The sequence below is a fragment of the Pyricularia oryzae genome, chromosome 3 (genome assembly GCF_000002495.2).
Source record: "Pyricularia oryzae 70-15 chromosome 3, whole genome shotgun sequence".
In the NCBI taxonomy this organism is placed as follows: domain Eukaryota; kingdom Fungi; phylum Ascomycota; class Sordariomycetes; order Magnaporthales; family Pyriculariaceae; genus Pyricularia; species Pyricularia oryzae.
In genome coordinates this window covers 1989405-2007370 of record NC_017849.1, presented here as the reverse complement: position 1 = coordinate 2007370, position 17966 = coordinate 1989405, and the positions used below count along the sequence as shown (strand labels likewise).

The following is a 17966-nucleotide window of genomic DNA, read 5'->3' as shown; positions in this document are numbered from 1 at the left end:
GGGTTTTTGTTCCTCTATAGTTCCCGTAAACGGCTAAAATTGCTTTGGGACATGGGGCAAATACTTGACCTCCCAATCTCACTTTGGCTTCGATCCTTCTGATATTACCGGCAATACGGGTAGTACGATCTCTGTTTCTGATCCAAGCCATTACCATCTTTCTTTTGCGGTGTCGAATGCCAACGGTCCCGATACAAGGGGTCGCCACCGAACATCAAAAATTCCAAAAGACGGGAAAGCGTATGATTGGGCTGATCGCATCCTTTGGGTTCTCAAACCGCGTAAAGTCACGGCAGCAAGTAATCAGTTTGTTGCCACTGTCTGCATCAGGTGTACAACCGACAAATGCAACACACAACCCAAGCGAGATCAGGCAGCCTATAGAGGCGTCTTCGGCCAATTTTAAATCGCCTCTGGCCTTGCCTAGTCAGGCCAGTTCAGTCTGGACGCCTGGTTATGGAGTGTAGGTACTATATTTCCATAAACCAACTGGCTTTCCTTCGGTGGACCCCAGTACAGTACGGTACTGTACATTGTTCACTTCACCGGGGCTCCCCTTTATCCGTACCCTGGTCTCTCCCTTTTCCCACAAATGCCACCCTTTGTTGCACCTGCCCGGCCCGCTCTCAGCTTACTTGGTGTGGTGGTGGTCTTGTAATCACTCTGTGCAGCAGCGGAAGGAAGTTAATCATGGCCGTCCACTTTTTCCCGCCATTTCCCCAATATGGACAACCAACCCCACACCCTCAACTCCACAACCCCAACTTGGGGTTGGGGATACAGTCATGTTGTGGTTATGCCCCGGAGTCTATCAAAGACATCCGTCCAAGACCATTCAGACCCCTGTCCCTGGTCCCTGCTTCTACCTTTGGAGAATGAATGTTTCCCACAGACACGCCCCTCCTTTTCTTTTCTTTTTCTTTTTCTTTTTCTTTTCCAGTCATGTCCTCTCGGAGTTGTCCTCCAGAAACCCTTGCCCTTCTCGGCGTCTCGTGTATAAGGAGACGCGATCCCGGCTCACGATTTCCCCAGTCGCCTGTCTGAGTTTTCTCTTTCGTCTCGTTCTTCTTCTCTCGTCCTTGCGAGGTAGTAAGGTTCCTTCCTTGTATCCGTGCTGCTTAGGATCAGTCGGTCTCTTTACCTGTTCAATCTTTTTTTGAACCAACAACCAACACACATCCTCCAATAGTGATAGCCTCCCTCGGGCCTTGACGTCGTCATGGCTCCCAACATCGGCATCAGCACTCGCACCGCCGAGCTCGAGGTAGCTCAGGCTGAGGCACCCAGGTTCGAGCATGTCGTCTGGTACAAGGAGCCGCATTTGCGCAAGCTGTACTTGTGCGCAGCTGTTCTCATGGTTGCCTCGGCCACGACTGGCTACGACGGAAGTTTGCTCAACGTCTCGCAGCAGATCGATGAGTGGAAGGAGTTCTTCGACGTTGCCATCAAGGATGACAACAAGCTTGGTATCCTGATCAACATGTTCAACATTGGTTCCATCATCTCCTTCTTCATCACCCCGTACGTCGCCGATACCTACGGCCGTAGGACCGCCATCGCCTCCGGCTGCGCCCTCATGGTTGCTGGCGGTTGCGTCACTGCCTTTGCCAACGGATACGAGATGTACCTCGGTGGTCGTTTCATCCTCGGTTTCGGTAACTCCCTCGCCCAGATGTCGTCGCCCCTGCTTCTCACCGAGATCTGCCACCCGCAGCACCGAGGCCCCGTCACTGCCATCTACAACTGTCTCTGGAACCTGGGAGCTCTCCTGGTCGCCACCATTGGTGCCGGAACCGCCCAAATCTCTGGCGACTGGTCGTGGCGATCAATCACCTTCCTCCAGATTGCGCCTTCGGTCATCCAGCTTCTCGGCATCTGGTGGATCCCCGAGTCGCCCCGTTACCTGGTCAACAAGGACCGTAACGAAGAGGCCTTGAACGTCCTCGCCAAGTGGCACGCTGGCGGCGACACCAACAACGCCACCGTCCAGTTCGAGTACCGCGAGATCCGAGATGTCATCAACGCCGAGAAGAACGCCGACAAGGCCACCACATACATGGACTTTTTCCGCACCAAGGGCAACCGCTGGCGATTGGCAATCATCATCTCTCTCGGTGTCATCTCCCAATACTCTGGCAACGCCATCCTGTCCAACTACGTCGACATCGTCTACGAAGGTGCCGGTATCAAGGACCAGAACACCAAGCTGGCCATCTCTTGCGGAAAGACCGTCTTTGATCTGATTGTCACCATCACCGCCGCCTTGAACGTTGACAGGTTTGGACGTCGCCCGTTGTTCCTCGTTTCCGTGTTCGGTATGGTCGGCTCTTTTGCTTGCTGGACCGTCACCGGAGCCGTCTACGAGAACTCGGGCGAGACCAACGCCGGCGCTGGTTACGCACAGATCGTCTTCATCTGGATCTTTGGTGCCTTCTACGGCATTGGTTTCTCTGGTCTCCTGGTCGCCTACGCTCTTGAGGTCCTCCCCTTCCACCTTCGTGCCAAGGGTATGATGATCATGAACATTACCGTGCAGGCTATCCTGGCTCTTGGAAAGTATGTTTTGTCCCTTTTTGATGTCTTGAACGCCAACCGAGAGAGATTACGCAGATTAGTGCTAACAAGTTTCTTTTTTTTTTCACAACAGCCAAACCAACAAGCTCGCCTGGAACAACATGCCCAACCACTGGAACTTCATGTTGTTCTACACCCTCTGGGACACGGTGGAGCTCGTCTTTGTGTGGTTCTTCTACGTCGAGACCCGGGGCCCGACCCTCGAGGAGATCGCCAAGATCTTCGACGGCGACCAAGCAATCCCCCACACCGACCTGCACCAGATCGAGAAGGAGATGCACACAGCCGAGCACGAGGACGAGCTCGTGCGGGCCGAGTCGAGGAAGGCCGCCAACTAGAGCTGGTCGCCTCTTCATTACTCAAGCCTGTCGACTGCGTTCAGTTCTCTCTTGCTTCCATGTCACTGGCGTGTCCGTACGCGCCGGTATCGTCATCTTTTTTTGTTTCTGTCTTGCAAGCCTTTTGAACGAAATAAAGGGGCTAACAGCCCCCCTATGTGATACCAAACGAGGCTTTTGTCTTTTGCTATCGGCAAAAAATTGCCACCTCTTTTTTTAATCGGAAAGAGGTGGCCTTGTCGACCTGTTGATAGTCTCACTTTGTGACTTGAGCTCTGGACTGGTCTTGTCGCAACAGGGGTCATTTTTGTACTTGTGTCTCGGTTGAGCTGGGGTGCAGTCTGGGGCCTACGAGGCGGGCATCAATATCAAGCCACGATCGTTATGAAAAATCTTGCCTTCTATCTAATAACAAATTATTATTATTCTCACACTCTATGTGGATTTTGAACATGAAGGTTGAATGCTTGTGTTTGTCCGTGAAACGAATGTGGTTGCCAAGCCCCCCCCCCCCCCCCCCTAAAAATTTAATGAGAGGTGCATGATCACATATACGACGACACCACCTCAAAAGCTAGACGCAGGGGCTGCCCGTCCGTCCTACATACGAGAATAGTATGATGCACAAATATATGCCCCCACATTGTGTATGCATATCATGTGTGTTTAGCCGAGACGGGGTACTTACCCCCTTTGTGTTTGTCTATAGAGAACCGGCCCCGAGATTTTGCTCCGACTCCTTTTTTTGTTTCGGGCCCGAAGTGAGGCCGATGTTCCGGTGATACAGTATCAGATTAACTCAGGACTCAAAATGGATAACCAACGAGGTAAAAAGCCTGGTGGTTATGGGGTAAGTCCTGTACGTCAGTCAATGTTATTGGTTTACTCTACTTGCACACTGTTTGGTCCTGGAACGGTCAGTCCAGATCAGACACTTGGAGACGGCATCTGGCTGGAATTGAAATAATAAAAGAGTTCAAGAGAGTATGCAAGAAAGAATGTCTAGAACTAGACCTAAATGCAATCTCGTTCTGCAGCAATCATGTCTAACTGCCATATACAAGCGTTAACAAGCAGATGCCTACCAACAAATATCTACATTTATCCAACGTCAGCACTTTATCTCATGTACAAAAGTCCAAAACACGTCCCTCTCCCGCCATTCCAACCCCTTTCGCACAAGCCATTCACAAAACATCACCTCTCCTTCCTATCCCTCCAAGCATCCTTGACAAAATCAGCACAGCGCTCCCCGACCATCAGCACCGGCGCCATGGTGTGGCAGGCCGGGATCTTGGGGAAGACGCTGGCGTCGGCGAGGCGCAGGTTCGCAAAGCCGTGGACGCGCAGCTGCTGGTCCACGACGCCGCTGGCCGGGTCGTTGTCCATGCGACAGGTGGAGGTGAGGTGGGCGCCCGAGGAGCCGACGAGGCGGGCAAACTCGTCGACGTCGGCGTCGGTGACGGAGCGCCAGCCGTCGCGGGCGTCGCGCAGCTCGACGTGGCCGTGCTCGCGGTCGCAGTCGCGCACAAACTGCGGCACGGGCTCGCGGAACACGGCGTTGAACACCAGCCGCCGGCTGCCGTCCGTCGACATGGTGTGGCCCGGCGACGGCTGGATCAGCTCCGTGTTCACGCCCGGCGCGATGACCAGCGGGCAGGGCAGCGGGTAGCCGCTCGTGGCGAGCCCGTGCAGCACGCGCATGGAGAAGCGGATCGCGGTCCGGGCCGTCGTGACGTCGCGCGGGTCGTCGAGGAAGGGGTAGGTTATGCTGGGGTGCGCGTCCGGGTCCGTGGATGCCAGCTCGAGAGAGCCCTGCGAGTGCGGCTGGAGGAGCGCCGTGTGCATCGCCAGCATGGGCGGGTAGCCCGGCATGGGGTTCTCGAGGCTGTTGATGGCGTTGATCATGAGCTCGAGGTCCGGGATGTTGGCCGGGTCCATGGCGTCCATGTTCTCCGGGCTGGTCTTGACCGTCATGGTCTCCCTGTCGACCGTGGTGGTGCGGAGGAAGGCGGCGTAGTTGGTGCTCGAGGTTGAGAATATGCCACGGTTGAAGAAGAAGTACATCACGATGCCCCACAGGGCCCAGAACCAGTGCTCCGCCTGGCGCAGCGACTCGGTCATGGCCACCTTGGCCTGCACGGGGAAGCAGATGTGGTCTGCTAGGTTCTGGCCGACGGCCGGGAGGTCTTTTGCCACGGGGATCCCGAACTTTTCCAGGTGGGCTTTTGGTCCGATGCCGCTGAGCAGCAGGAGCTGAGGGGTCCTGAGGGTTCCGTTGCACACGATGACTTCCCGACGGGCCTTGACGTAGAATTCCGTCTTGGCCGTCGTCTTCTGCTGCTGGTCTTGAGCGCTGCCGGGTTTCGCCTTGTTGGCCGGGCGGAAGTAAACACCCTTGACCTGTCCTGCTTCGGCGTCGAGGTCGAGCCTGGACGCACTCACGCCCGTGCAGATGGTCAGGTTCTCCTGGCGCTCCAGCGCGATGGACTTGTTCAGGTAGCCCTGGAACGCGGTGGTCCGTCTGCTCTTGGGGTCGATGGCCACCTCCATGTGCTTGTAGCATTGTGCCGGTGCCTTGGGTGAGTTTGGATCATGTGTTGTGGGAAGGCCCAGGCCGTTGAAGACTTTTTCGAGGCTACAGGACCAGCCGGACGAAACTTGGTTAGCCAGCCCATTATTAAAAGAAACAGAAGAAAAAAGAGCAAATTAAATATCAGCAACTCAAAAGGCCCTACTCACTAGGGATAGAATCGGAAATTATGCTCCATCTGACGAAGCGGGATGGGACCAGTATGCCCTCTTGACGGATCATCAGGACGGTCGATGACAGTCTCCATCTTGTTAAAGTACGGCTGCACCTTGTCCCAGTTCCAATCAGACAGGCCCATGCCGTCCGCCCATTCCACATAAGCGCCCGGGCTGCCCCTGGTGTGCAGCATCGCGTTGACGCGCGACGAGCCGCCGATGCCCTCGGCAGCCCACAGCCTGAGGCGCTTGCCGTAGGCAATGTCCAGCGGGGCGGCGAAGGAGTCGCGTACGGCCTGCATAAAGTCCATAAACATGTTTTGCGACATGAGCGGGATCCGAGTCAGGATCCAGTCGCTCGCCCGGCCTTTCTCGAGCACCAGGACGCTCGCCCGGTGGCCCGTCACGGGATCCGGCTCGCTCAGCCGCGACGCGAGCACGCAGCCGGCCGTTCCGGCGCCGACAATGACATAATCATATGTCTGGCCGTGGACCTCGGCGCCGGTGCGTTGAGGGTAGGGTTTTCCAAAGGGCCACGGCATGGCTGCTTAGCACCCGGGTTGGGGGAGGATGGGTTTGGTGCTTTGATGGTCTGAATATTGGACGAAGCAAAAATAAAATAAAACGAAATAAAAAAAAAAGAAATAGACAAGGTAGCTGTTTTATATAAGGTTAGGTGCGTGCTTCATTTACGGCACCCTGCACCACCACCAGGCTCAAGCCTGCTACCACGTAACGAAGACCTAATTACGTCCATGACAGTCGGGCTGTTCAATGTTTCCGCATCATGCGGGGTCAGGTTACCCAAAGTTGTCCAGCTGTGGGGCTCTAACGGGTACCTGGACTGATCTTGCATGGAAATCCTTGGGGATCATATTGGATACCTAGGCAGGTAGGTATCAAAGCTGAGGTGAGATTGATAGAGAAACCTCGGCAATCCGGCGTATACGATTTACTTTCATCTCATGTGAGATTTAAGATGGTGTTGGCATTTTGGCTTAGTGGGATACAGGGGAAATGCTACTAGAGCTTCATACGTGGTAAACAAAAAAAAAAAAAAAAAAAACACTGCAAGACTTGCCACGTTATCGGCAGCCTAATGTCAGGTGGAATAGCATAGTTTGATCCATGTCCAATCGGGTTTACCACGTAGCATAGAGCACAGTACAGTAAGCTTATCCTTGTCCTGGAATTCCGTCATGGTGCGCTCATTTCAGCCCACTGAGACCCAATGGTCCCAAATCATTACTATGGTATGAAAAATAGAAATCCTAACAGCAACAAACCAAGATGGATCGATGGGTATATTTGTTGATGCTTCTACGTACTCCACTTCCAGGCCAGACTTTTATGTGCCAAAGACTGTAGGTATCTAGGTGACTACCTACCTACTAGATAGGTACCAACTTGCCTCTACAGGAGCTTGCCGGTTTCAGTGGTAACGAGTGGGCTCGACTCACAAAAAACAGCGCTATAACTTCCAAACAGCCCAATTGTAGGTCCCCGCGGCCTGTTTCCGGAAATGTATCCATGCCAAGTCAATTGTTTCCAAATCCACGTATTAGCTTACCTTGTCGCCAGCGAATGCGATGCGCTAAATGACACCGTATCTTATATTTCTCCAGTCGCAGAGCTTGAATTTAGGTATCCACGCACACATATACCCAAAGTGTCTGTGTAGGATCACATTAAACCCCAAATACAAGCATCTGATAAATTACGGTTCGACGAATAGTCTTCAGAGCAAAGTGCCCCAGAAATTGCAATCTCACCAGTTCACCCGATATTTTTTAAGTTTAATCCCATGTTCTGTACTGTAGCCAAGGCAACAAAAGTCATCGTTGCCTTCCGGCCCGCTGAAGACAAATTTCATCAGGCTTTACCTGCAATGTCGCCCTGTGCTCCTGTGTGGAATATCCTTGTCACAGCACTGGTTAGCTGCCCGTCTTTGGCCAACCGAGTTTAGCGCATTGTATAAGCCGAACCAAAACAAACACTATATGATTCGACAATGAAGAAAAGGCGCGAGCGATGAACTGTTGCATGATTCACATCCATGAAGTCATGGCAGTCCACGTCAAAAGTGTTTAGTAGTTTATGAGCTTCTCCGAGCAAAAACAGCGGAAATAACATGACGATGGACTCAATTTTGCTAGCCGCGATAGACAGGACGCCACTCATCACACTTGGCTCTCAATGATCCTGCTGGCATTCTGGGTCATGCCTCGTCTGCAGCGCAGGCGGATGCTGTCAAGATTCCCGATCCACGGCGGCGAACACGGAAGTCACCTGTCCCGAGATAAGGTGTACTGGACCAACTCCGAGATCATATACCTGCAGGCGTACCAAAAGTTCTACAACGTCGTGCACCGCATGACTACGGCCGACGGCGAAAAAAAATAGGTCATTCTGCCGCTCAGGTACCTGGGGGAGCTCCGACACCTGTCCGACGACGAGATCGACAGCCACCAGCCCGGAGCTGAGCGGGACCCCCGAGTACGTGGATGCGTACGCCAATCTTACCGTGTGCCTGATTCGGACGCTCAAGCAGTGTCTGCGGTGGATGAGTATATGTAACAATATTTGCGAGTCTTTGATCTTGCTTTTGCCTCCCTCTTTTTTTTCGTGGCATTCTGTAACAATCGCAATGTTATAGCCATTGTTGAATTCTATATCTATCGTCATCTAGGTCTTTCATGCAGAGAGCGCCCTTGAAATCTATAAAAGTGGCAAATTCCACCAAGATTTACGTTCCACTCCCAGGAACAAACAGAATAAAAAAAAGCCACCTCGGCCGATTATAATGATACAATACCCCCCAAGCTTAAAACTCCCGCGACTCGCCTATGCTGCAGACGTCAAACACACCCTCCTCGGCGATGCCCGACCTCTTTAGCGCCTCCCTCAACAGCTTCGGCGGCTCGTCCACGTCTTCGCTGGTCAAGTGCCAGGTTCCCCAGTGCTTTCCGAGAGCTCTTGTGCACCTGGCGTCCTTGAAGATCTCGACGGCGTCGAACGGGTCCGCGTGGACCTGCGACCACAGCCAGCGCGGCTTGTAGGCGCCGACGGGGATCAGGCCGAGGTCAAAGGGCCCGCGGAGCGCGCCGATCTTGGCAAAGTCCGGGTTGCGCGGCAGGGAGGCGTGCTGGGGCCCGTAGTCGTCCTCGCCCGCCGGCAGCTCCGGCACTTTGCGATAGCCCGTGTCGCCGGCGAACCACACGGACCTGCCGCCCGACGAGACGGCCCACGACGCCCACAAGGTCGTGTCCTTGTCCAACGGACCGCGGCCTGAAGCGTGCTGCGACGGGAGGCACGAGATGGTCGCCGTGGCGTCGGGGGAGCCGTCGGCAGCCTTGAGGCGCAGCTCGGCGTCCTCCCACCAGTCCAGCTCCGTCACGTTGGCGATGCCGCTGCTCCTGAACCAGCGGGCCAGGCCCAGGCCGACAAAGAAGTGGGCCTGCGGGTGCCGCGCGGCGATCTGCTTGACGGTCGGGTGGGACAGGTGGTCGTAGTGCGAGTGGGATATCACGACGGCGTCGATGATGGGTATCTCGGCCACCTGGCAGGGCGCAGGGGTGAAGCGGCGGTACGCCGAGCTGAGGAACTCTGGCAGCGGCGAGCAGTGCGTCTCAAAGACCGGGTCGAAGAGCACGCGGATGCCAGAGGGGTATTCCATGTAGTAGCAGGCGTGGCCCAGCCACGTCGCGCGTAGGCGGTCCGAGGCTGTTCGCGAGGGGAGAAAGGTCGGCTCGATGACACGGATCTTGTGGTTGGCTGTTGATGGTATTTCCATTTCGCCATTCCTGCGTGCTCTATTAGGGAAGTGGATGGTTAGCTGGATGCGACTTGGGTGAAAAATAAAGAAAAGCAGATTTTGCAAAGTTGCAAAGTTGCGAAGTCGGAGCTTACTTTCCCATCCGCCTAAAGACGTCAACGACGCTATGTTCTTCGCCGGCAGAAGGATGTGGGTTTCTGAACTTGATGCGATTCCCACGCTTATCCATGACGTGGTGTGATTTTGCAGCTGCATCGTCAGGGACGGCACCTGTGCTGGCCTTCGCAACAGTTGCTGTGTATGCAGTAGACATTCTGCTTGATGTTTGTAGATTCCTGGGGAGCAGCAAAAGCTTCAACTCGGAATGGTGACGAATGTTGCGGACAATCGGTCTCGAAAGTCGAGAAGCTAAGCAGGTTGCCATCCTCCCGGGCTCGGGCTCCTAGGAAAGAATATAAATGCGGCCGGGTGGTGTGCTAACATGGCGCGGGTGCAGGCGTAACATGATGCAAAGGTGTCGTCGAGTGACTAGATTCAGATCCATCATGTATGTAGGCTGGATTGGTTGTGACGGCGGGCAGAAGATGGAGCGGAGCAATTGACGGCGGAGCTAAGATTAATCTGGATAGTTCCAGCCCTGCCAAAAGAGCTGTTCGCGACTGCTGAACCTGGAAAAGGTGTCGGGGTTGGCGGAGTTAAGATCGTTGTCGGGCCGCCAATCCCTGCTGAATCGGGGAAATCGAACCCCGCGCGCGGCACTTGTGGCTTATTCTGTGCCAGTGAGATTCGCTCTCCCTAATTTTTACTTCTCCAAATGCGCCGTGGAGTGACTGCATGTTACGAAGCGTCGTCACTTAGACAGACTCTCACATGGATAAAAGCCGATTGCTACAAAAAACGTATATTACCTTGTTGGAAAACAAACGAAAATACATGCTCCTTAATCCGTATACTCCTTGCGAGCCTTGCTCACCATACATGTGGTGACTGTATCGCTGCCGACGTCCTTCCCATTAATGTCAGCATATCATCTGTGGTGTTGATACTCGGTCGGAAGCCCACCATACAGACGCACCAATTCAGCAATTGCGAATCCCGTATTCGCCCAAGTTCATCTTGTGGTCCGACTGCATGGCCTGGATTGGGCAACCCTCAAACTTTCCGTGTGCTTAATCTCCAACTGGAGCTATTCATCCTCACTTCAGACCCTCTTGCTCCCTTTTCTAGGACACGCCATACATGATGGCTGATTGACCGCGCGTTTCCGCGGATCGGTTCCTAAAATCCACAAGTCGCTCCGCCAAATCATGTCCAACTACTCTACGTCGTCGACGTGACCATGTCTCGCGCAGCCTCTCCGACTTTTCCGGTGTCAGATGCAGCTTGGAATACTTTGTCAGCAAAAGAGTTCAGCCTTGTCACGTTGGTTACTGCGGACTCACATATATCTCTACCCCAGCTGCATGAAGGACGAACGCAACCCATAGGGCCGCCCCGGCGGCTGCATCAAGTGCTGCGCTGATGTTGTCCACCTCCCCAGCCATATTTGCCACTACAAGCGTGTGCTGGCTGGGAACCTCGCCATCGAAGAACGTCTTGCATGTTGGGTATTTTGACAATGTTCGGTCGCGGCCCAGCATGCTCTGTATCTTGTCGCATGGTTCTGGCATGTAATAGCCTCCAATGACTGTCACAAGGTGAGCACCGAGGCTCATCAGTATTCGTGTTGTCACGATGGCTCCAACCTGGCCAGATCACGGCGGTCAACACAAGCTCTCATGAGAAGAACAAAGATGGGGGGAGGTCAAGGCAGCAGATAAGGCTCACATAAAACCAGGCACGCAGCATCCAAGCCCTGTGCTGATCGACCCGCATGCGCCTCATGCTCAGCCAGCCCATGCCCAGCGCCACCAGAAATGCAGCAGCTCCAAACCCAAACCCCATCTGCGTGACCAGAGCACCTGAGAAGGCGTTTCCGGTTATCATGAGCCCGCCCGCGACCCCGAGCAGGCTCAGCAGTATCACCATGTACCCGTTCGCCCGGTGGAACGCTGGGGCTCGGGCCCTGAGGACGGGAAGGAGCTGGAAGCAAGCCAGGAACGACGCCGGCAGGACGGTCGCGAGGTGCAGGACGATGCCGAACCTCTCGTGCGTCGCCCCGGAGACAAAGTAGAAGCACTCCCCGGGGGCCGCGTGACGCAGGGGACCGCCTGCCGTGGAGGGACTGCACATGACGCCTTGTATGTCGATGAACTGGGCGCGGGCCAGCGTGAAGCCCATGAGGGTGCCGGCAAAGACGACGAAGCAGGCAAAGCTATAGCCGCTGGTGAAGCCGAGCGGCCGTATCAGCCTTTTGTGCATGAGCACACGTTTGTCCGTGGGGTTGAAAGGCTGCGGGTGCCTCGTCGGCTCTGTAGAGCCGCCGCGGGCGAGTGCGGCAGCGGTGACATGATCAGGGGGTGTGAAAGTTGTGCTTTTGCGAGTCGACGCTCTGTCGTCGTCTTTTGGTCTTGCCTCTACCATTTTAGAGTCCAAGTTGTAGTCGCTGGCATACATGATCTCATCACGTACAGGACTCACGGCCAGCCCCGACGTTTATACTAATTCTCCCCACCCTCACGTGCTTATCCATGTTGGTGAGCAGGCCACCCTTCGGGCATATCTCTTGTGTTCACGCATTTTCACTATCTCTGGTGTCACCCCATGCGAACAATTCCGGTCCGATATCAGACGAGCAAGACCTCTCCTTTCCAAGGCATCAAAGTATTGCCTGCGAGTAACCACACCTGAACCTTGATATGCCAACATATTGAGTGACGGCTTTTTTTTCTCTTTTTTTCTTATTTCTCCCGCTCTCTGTTCTACCTTGGCTGCGGGGGCATATTGTCCGAAGCTTGTGCAGTCACTGCTGTGGTGCCATCATTTGCTGTTCATCGCGAGATACGCCCGTAAGGTTGTACACGGGCTGGAAAACTGGCGGTCAGCTTTCCCACCGTCCCGGATCCCCGAGGCTTGTGGCGCTGTAATATATGACTTTGGGAGGAAATAAAGGAAAAAGGCCTGCAAGGGTGCGGGTGTATGATGGATGCCTCGTTCATGCTGGTCTCATCCCGCTCTTTGCTGTCTTTTGTTCAATTTGTTGCCCTGTCCTCAGCTTGAATTTGCGGCGGTCCAATATTTAACCCCAGAAAACACTATAAATGATCATCTGCTTTTTTATTTTTTTTATTTCTTTATAGTTCTCAAACCGCACAACCAACTTGTTCGCCCTTGCACCAAATCTTCGCCGATCTCTCGCCGTTGCGGCTTCCCGCCAATATCCACACACAAAGCGACACGCATCATGCAAGTCTCCATGCCCAGATGGCCGCTTTACGGAGATAGTGGCTGGATGGCATACGGCGCGGCTCGCCACGAGACGGAGGACCAATCAGTCAGTTGCCTCCCTCGGTCCTGGGCAACGTCGCATCCTGAAATCGGAACGCGAGTAACCAAGGAAAATATAATCTCCATGTTTATTTTGACGACGCGCCCGCTTTTTTTTCTGTTGCGGTCGCCGATCAACAAGAACAAAAGCGTGGTATTGGGCAAAAGGTGCAGTCGTCATAGTACCGTCGTTTGTCCAAATCCAGTTCTAGTCTAGACCTAGTTCCTGGGCCTGGCCTGGTCTTGGTTTCCCCTCAGATCTCACTTTGGCCCGGGAAGGAAAAAAAAAGACATGACCCACGTGGGTGAAGCTGAACTCAGCAGCCTCTCCCGAGAACTGATCATCATATTTTGTCAAAGGAACAGGTATATGTTTAGGCGACATCAACTTGGATTCCATTGGGTATCTCGATAACCGGGAAGCTAATTCCAGCTCGACAGTAGGCGCAGGGGATCGGTGCTTTTTAAGGATAAGAGCTGAGAGAAAGTCGGTCGGCATGCCCAAGTCCTCTACATTCCTTCCGGGGCCCGGGGATGCATAGATGTGGGTGCCGACACGGGTTACGGTAGGCCGCCCTCGTCAAGAAACCTTTCTCATATCCATGATTGGTCCAGACCCAAGGGAGGCATGGTCAGCCCTGAAGATTCGGCACTCGTTTGCCGCACGCCAACGCCGGACGGTTTGCCACGCGACCCACGAACTACTGTACAGTTGATTTTGGGTTTTGGCCTAGTGAGTGCCAGAGGGTTCTCGGGACCATATCGTACACAACCCTCTTGCTTACCGTCTAGGCTATTCATAGACAAAAAGATAACAACGACAAAAAGAAAGAAAACAAGTACTTTTGCAGGTCTTGTGGGGGTGGTTGAGCGAACCTGGGGGAGGATTGTCGGCGCTGTGTAGCATGGCGCTGGTCGAAACGTCTTGGCGAGCTTCCCGGCCAGTGCGTACCATTGCGTCAAGGGAGAAGCAATCCATCCAGCCCAGGTCAGCCACCAATCTGTGGGGGTTGTTTGCTTGTGAGCAATGATAGCGTTTCATTGATAGTGATGATGACGGCTACAAAAAGGCAGGTCAGGGCTCATGCTGAGGGGGTGGAGTTTATACCGACTTTCTCGACTTTTATTTTCGCATTGTCGACCTTTTTATTCTGACTTGCAGCTAGCTCTAAAGCCTAGCTGGTTTATAGTGCTCAAGTCCAGTGTTTGCCTTTTTATATCAGACCTCAAATCGCAAGCTTTACCTTTTTGCACAATGGCATCCACAGAGGAAGCTACTCCGGCACTGCCAGACTATGTGACGGACGAGAATGCCGTGACCAAGGATAAAGCAAAATGGAGATACGGTAGAGCCCCAGACTATAGCAAGACGCGCAAGATCTGGGCCGAGAGTGCGTGACAAGAAAAAAACCCTCCCCCGGCTATGCCACCAGTCCCATCAAGACTCATCACAAAAACACACGAGAAACCAACAATTGATGAAAAAAAAATAAACTAAAAAATCCAACAGGCAAAAAGTCAAACCACACAGCCGGTTCGCTGCCCGACCTGATCGAGAAGCTGGTCAAGAACTGGGAGGTCGAGGCGTCGTTCAAGGTGGACCTGGCCGACTGGCGCACCGTGGACCGCGAGACGTACTGCTTCTCGGTCAACGGCGGGCCGCCGCAGACGGGCCAGCACATGCTCGAGGTCGGCACCTACAACGCGCTGATCCAGTCCAACGAGTTCTACTGCCCCGCCCACAGCACCTTTGAGGACAGCCACAAGACCTTCAAGCGCATGATGCCCACCTTTGCCTGGGAGGTGCTCGAGGTCTACAGCGGCCCGCCCGTCGCGGCGTTTCGGTGGCGGCACTGGGGCACCTTCAAGGAGAATTACAAGGGGGTGAACGGGTGTGTTGATGCTTTTTTTTCTTCTTCTTCTTCTTCTTCTTTGCTGCTCTTCTTTTCCTTGACATGGCCTGGTTTTCGTCTCACGTCGTGTTTGTTCATGTCTGTTTGCTAACACGTAAACGTCGCTTTCCCACCCAAAGCAAGGGGGAAAAGGTCACCATGAAAGCACACGGCGGAACCATCGACATTGAGGGCATCGCTGTGGCCACGCTCAACGACAAGCTGCAGATCAAAAAGGTCGACATCTGGTTCGATCCCATGGCCATGTTCCACCAGATGAAGGAGGTTCTTGGCGACGAGTCTGTCAAGGAGATTGTGCATCCTGCCGCCCAGGGCGAGGCTAGTGCTTAGAGTGAAAGATGAGGATTGGATTGATAAAATCGGCGCTCGGAAATGTCTCACATCGGAGGGTGTTAGTTTAGACCAGAAAAGTATATGCCTTCTATAGTGTTCTACAAGTCTGTAATGTGTGTTATCTATATGCGTGTCACATGGCATCTACGCAAAGCAATTATAGGCGCGTTTACCCCTTGCAAATGATGCGTATCAAGTCTGTCTTCTAAAGTCTATCGTGAGAATTATCTAGGTCTAGGTCTATTCCTACTTCTAGTCTAGTCTAGTCTAGTCTAGGTGTTCTTTCATTTCTACCATCAACCGTCTCTTTATAATGCATGGGTAAAAAAAAGTCATTCATCGTTCCAATCATCACCCCTACCACGACGCCCAACCAATCTTGAAAAGCCGATACCCAACCTCGTCGCCCCTTCCAACGCCTCTTTTCTTGTCCAGCATGGCCGTCTCGAGGATCCGCAGGCCCTCGCCGGCACCCGCGCCATCGTCCACAATACCAAACGCATCCTCCACCGTGCTGCTGATGCCCTCGAACCTGCCGGCCGGCCGCACGGTCGCCACCAGCCAAAAGACGCCCCCGCGCGAGAGGAGCCTGGAGGCGCAGTCGCGGAGCCAGCGGGCGTGCTCGGGGGCGTAGACGACGTCGGTGGCCACCAGGACGTCCGCCGGCGCGTCGAGCGGCGCCGCGAGCACGGGGTCGGACCAGTCCAGAGGGGCGACCTGAACCTCGCCGGCCTGCTCGTTGGCCGCGATGTTGGCGCGCAGGTTGGCCAGCACGTCGGGGTGGTAGTCCGTGGCGACGATGTCGGGGCTCGCCACGCCGATCCGGGGAAGCAGCTGCGAGAGCACGAGGCTCACCAGGCCGGTGCCGGCGCCGAGCTCGACGATGCGAGGGGAGCGAGACCCCAGCGCCGACTCGGTGAGGCCCAGCCGGGCGGGGTCTTTGCAGATGAGGTCCGAGAAGATGATGGATGCGCCCCAGCTCTGCAGCCCGACGCCCGTGTGGTCCGACGCCGCGAGGTCTGCGTCGAACAGCCGCACCGTCACGGGTGGGGCGGGCGAGCCTGGGCATCCAGTCGTCGCGGCCACATCAAAGCTGAACTCGCGGGTGATGCCGCAGTCCTGGTCCTCCTCTGGGGCCTCCTCAGTGACGCCCGGGGCCGTCGGCACCGTCAGAGATGCCAGCAGGGCGGAGGCGTCCTCGACCAGCTGCTCCCGGGCATCGTCCGAGGTGAGTTGCAGCTCATCCGCCCTGAGGATGAGGGACGTCAACCAACGAAACGCAAAGTCGCGCTCAAAGGAGTCGGCTCGGAGGGTATCCAGTGCGCCCTCCCCACGGTCATCGCCCGAGCAGTTGTCCTCGTCGTCACCCGAGACGTAGCCCGAATCGGCTTGGGGTGGAGGGACATTCGACTTGGACGGTCGCCGCTGAAAGGCCGCGGCAGGTGGGACTATCGGGCAATATATCAAGCGGAGACCCTCAAGAGCAGCGACTATGACATCCTCCGAGATGTCGTGCAGACCCCGCAATGGTGGGAGGAGACCCGTCGGGGCCAGCTGGACAGTAGTGAGTGTCATGGGCGGTGGCGACGAGACATGACGAGGAAAGACTGTGGCCTCGGTGGTTGATGTGGCCTCAAGAGCCTGTGGGTTTTTTTTTTTTTTTTTTTTTTTTTTTTTTTGTCACCAGGAGACCTTTCTGTCACTTGTGACACTACGGCGCTGACAGGCGGTGAACAGAGGCTAGATCTAGACTCTGATTACGTCTAATTAGATGCTCGATAGGGATGGAAATCGAGGCTTATCAGGCCCAAAACAGAAGGAGAGATTGTCCCCCCTCGAGTTCTGGCCAATATCACAAATTTTCCCAAAAGCCAGTCATTTGTGCACATGGTGGATCCCTGTGGATCAAGGGGCAAAGACTCATCGTGAATTGAAGCCATCGTGAAGCTGTTTACATAAGCAGCTCGACTTCGTTTCCTGCAGTGAAGAAAAAACGCAGCTCGACTCGTGCGACACATTTTCGTGGTCGCGATTGTCGATTGACATGATTAAAGAGCTGGAAAAAAATGGGAACCCGACCAGCCGAAATCCAGCGGCCCGGTCTTTTGCCGTACATCAGCCGCCGTAATGAGTCCAACAGTCAGCAGCTAGGAATGTGGCAGGGTGGCGTCTCCCGGAAATGCTGCCAAGATGACGGTTCTTCGTCATCGGCTAACGCCAACGCAAGCATCGTCCCTCCACAGTCGTCAATCCTCAGCCCATCGCAGGCCTTTTTATATTTTCTTTTGCCTCAGCGGCAGAAGACTACTCCGTACCGAGCAAAGCTTGGGCCCAAGGTATCCCGGCCGAATTGGGGGGGCAAATTACTACTTACCACGTATACAGTCGGAAGCGCCGAGAGGCAGTGTGGTGTGGGCGACACGGATACTGTGAGACGCGCAAGACGCGATCTGTACAAAAAATGCGGCTGATTGTTTCATGGTGATTAATTCCATCGAAATCATGTGGCTTTGACGGACCCGCCGCATCACAATCGACAACATAAGGTGCAAGATTTGCAGTTGTTCAAAGCTTGACAGCGGAAAAAGCCCCCAAATGTGGGGTGAACTAGGATAGGTCACATGATTTCGGCATGAATGACTGATGGTCAATCAATCAATCTGGGACATGACCAGCTCAGTGTTGACAGCTGGAAAATCCCATTTCCATTTGCGATCCCAACCTCACCAAGTATTGTCTGTACGTTGAGGTGGTTGGTGGAGGTGAATAGATGGCAACGGCGCTAAGGTGTCATGTTCAAACCTATTGGCATTCCATGGCAAATGTCAGCCAAGGCATCCGAATATTGTGAATTAGTTG

General features: G+C 54.3%; 7 protein-coding genes across 7 annotated transcripts; 3 read left to right on the top strand and 4 right to left on the bottom strand.

The window, feature by feature from the left end:
- Positions 1-587: 587 nt before the first annotated feature.
- On the top strand, positions 588-3345 carry MGG_05929 (hexose transporter). Its single transcript, XM_003711713.1, has 2 exons — positions 588-2556; positions 2648-3345. The coding sequence occupies exons 1-2, from the start codon at positions 1220-1222 to the stop codon at positions 2910-2912; spliced, it is 1602 nt and encodes a 533-aa protein (XP_003711761.1). The 5' UTR covers positions 588-1219; the 3' UTR covers positions 2913-3345.
- A 503-nt stretch (positions 3346-3848) lies between these two features.
- Positions 3849-6311, bottom strand: MGG_13253 (uncharacterized protein). The gene is made up of 2 exons (XM_003711712.1): positions 5655-6311; positions 3849-5550 (listed from the first exon to the last, which is right to left on the bottom strand). Exons 1-2 carry the CDS (start codon positions 6200-6202, stop codon positions 4110-4112), a joined length of 1989 nt encoding a protein of 662 aa, XP_003711760.1. The 5' UTR covers positions 6203-6311; the 3' UTR covers positions 3849-4109.
- A 1389-nt stretch (positions 6312-7700) lies between these two features.
- MGG_16717 (uncharacterized protein) lies at positions 7701-8098 on the top strand. Its single transcript, XM_003711711.1, has one exon. It carries the CDS (start codon positions 7857-7859, stop codon positions 8061-8063), a length of 207 nt encoding a protein of 68 aa, XP_003711759.1. The 5' UTR covers positions 7701-7856; the 3' UTR covers positions 8064-8098.
- Positions 8099-8193: 95 nt separating this feature from the next.
- Positions 8194-10032, bottom strand: MGG_13254 (NAPE-hydrolyzing phospholipase D). The gene is made up of 2 exons (XM_003711710.1): positions 9570-10032; positions 8194-9472 (listed from the first exon to the last, which is right to left on the bottom strand). The coding sequence occupies exons 1-2, from the start codon at positions 9857-9859 to the stop codon at positions 8485-8487; spliced, it is 1278 nt and encodes a 425-aa protein (XP_003711758.1). The 5' UTR covers positions 9860-10032; the 3' UTR covers positions 8194-8484.
- Positions 10033-10375: 343 nt separating this feature from the next.
- On the bottom strand, positions 10376-12067 carry MGG_13255 (uncharacterized protein; the record flags this gene model as incomplete). The annotated part of the gene is made up of 4 exons (XM_003711709.1): positions 10376-10441; positions 10878-11078; positions 11263-11951; positions 12016-12067. The coding sequence occupies 4 exons, from the start codon at positions 12065-12067 to the stop codon at positions 10376-10378; spliced, it is 1008 nt and encodes a 335-aa protein (XP_003711757.1).
- A 1810-nt stretch (positions 12068-13877) lies between these two features.
- MGG_05927 (uncharacterized protein) lies at positions 13878-15217 on the top strand. Its single transcript, XM_003711708.1, has 3 exons — positions 13878-14252; positions 14372-14753; positions 14894-15217. The coding sequence occupies exons 1-3, from the start codon at positions 13946-13948 to the stop codon at positions 15102-15104; spliced, it is 900 nt and encodes a 299-aa protein (XP_003711756.1). The 5' UTR covers positions 13878-13945; the 3' UTR covers positions 15105-15217.
- Positions 15218-15281: 64 nt separating this feature from the next.
- On the bottom strand, positions 15282-17420 carry MGG_05926 (uncharacterized protein). The gene has a single exon (XM_003711707.1). The coding sequence runs from the start codon at positions 16680-16682 to the stop codon at positions 15465-15467; it is 1218 nt and encodes a 405-aa protein (XP_003711755.1). The 5' UTR covers positions 16683-17420; the 3' UTR covers positions 15282-15464.
- Positions 17421-17966: the final 546 nt, after the last annotated feature.

What these genes read in the sequence shown, in the direction of transcription:
- MGG_05929 (XM_003711713.1), top strand. Translation starts at nt 1,220, where the DNA reads ATGGCTCCCAACATCGGCATCAGCACTCGCACCGCCGAGCTCGAGGTA. An exon ending in GCTATCCTGGCTCTTGGAAA is followed by an intron (nt 2,557 to 2,647) that starts GTATGTTTTGTC and finishes TTTTCACAACAG; the next exon opens with CCAAACCAACAAGCTCGCCT.
- MGG_13253 (XM_003711712.1), bottom strand. Translation starts at nt 6,202, where the DNA reads ATGCCGTGGCCCTTTGGAAAACCCTACCCTCAACGCACCGGCGCCGAG. An exon ending in AATTTCCGATTCTATCCCTA is followed by an intron (nt 5,551 to 5,654) that starts GTGAGTAGGGCC and finishes CTGGTCCTGTAG; the next exon opens with CCTCGAAAAAGTCTTCAACG.
- MGG_16717 (XM_003711711.1), top strand. Translation starts at nt 7,857, where the DNA reads ATGATCCTGCTGGCATTCTGGGTCATGCCTCGTCTGCAGCGCAGGCGG.
- MGG_13254 (XM_003711710.1), bottom strand. Translation starts at nt 9,859, where the DNA reads ATGGCAACCTGCTTAGCTTCTCGACTTTCGAGACCGATTGTCCGCAAC. An exon ending in GTCTTTAGGCGGATGGGAAA is followed by an intron (nt 9,473 to 9,569) that starts GTAAGCTCCGAC and finishes CTTCCCTAATAG; the next exon opens with AGCACGCAGGAATGGCGAAA.
- MGG_05927 (XM_003711708.1), top strand. Translation starts at nt 13,946, where the DNA reads ATGCTGAGGGGGTGGAGTTTATACCGACTTTCTCGACTTTTATTTTCG. An exon ending in GCGCAAGATCTGGGCCGAGA is followed by an intron (nt 14,253 to 14,371) that starts GTGCGTGACAAG and finishes AAAATCCAACAG; the next exon opens with GCAAAAAGTCAAACCACACA. An exon ending in AATTACAAGGGGGTGAACGG is followed by an intron (nt 14,754 to 14,893) that starts GTGTGTTGATGC and finishes TCCCACCCAAAG; the next exon opens with CAAGGGGGAAAAGGTCACCA.
- MGG_05926 (XM_003711707.1), bottom strand. Translation starts at nt 16,682, where the DNA reads ATGACACTCACTACTGTCCAGCTGGCCCCGACGGGTCTCCTCCCACCA.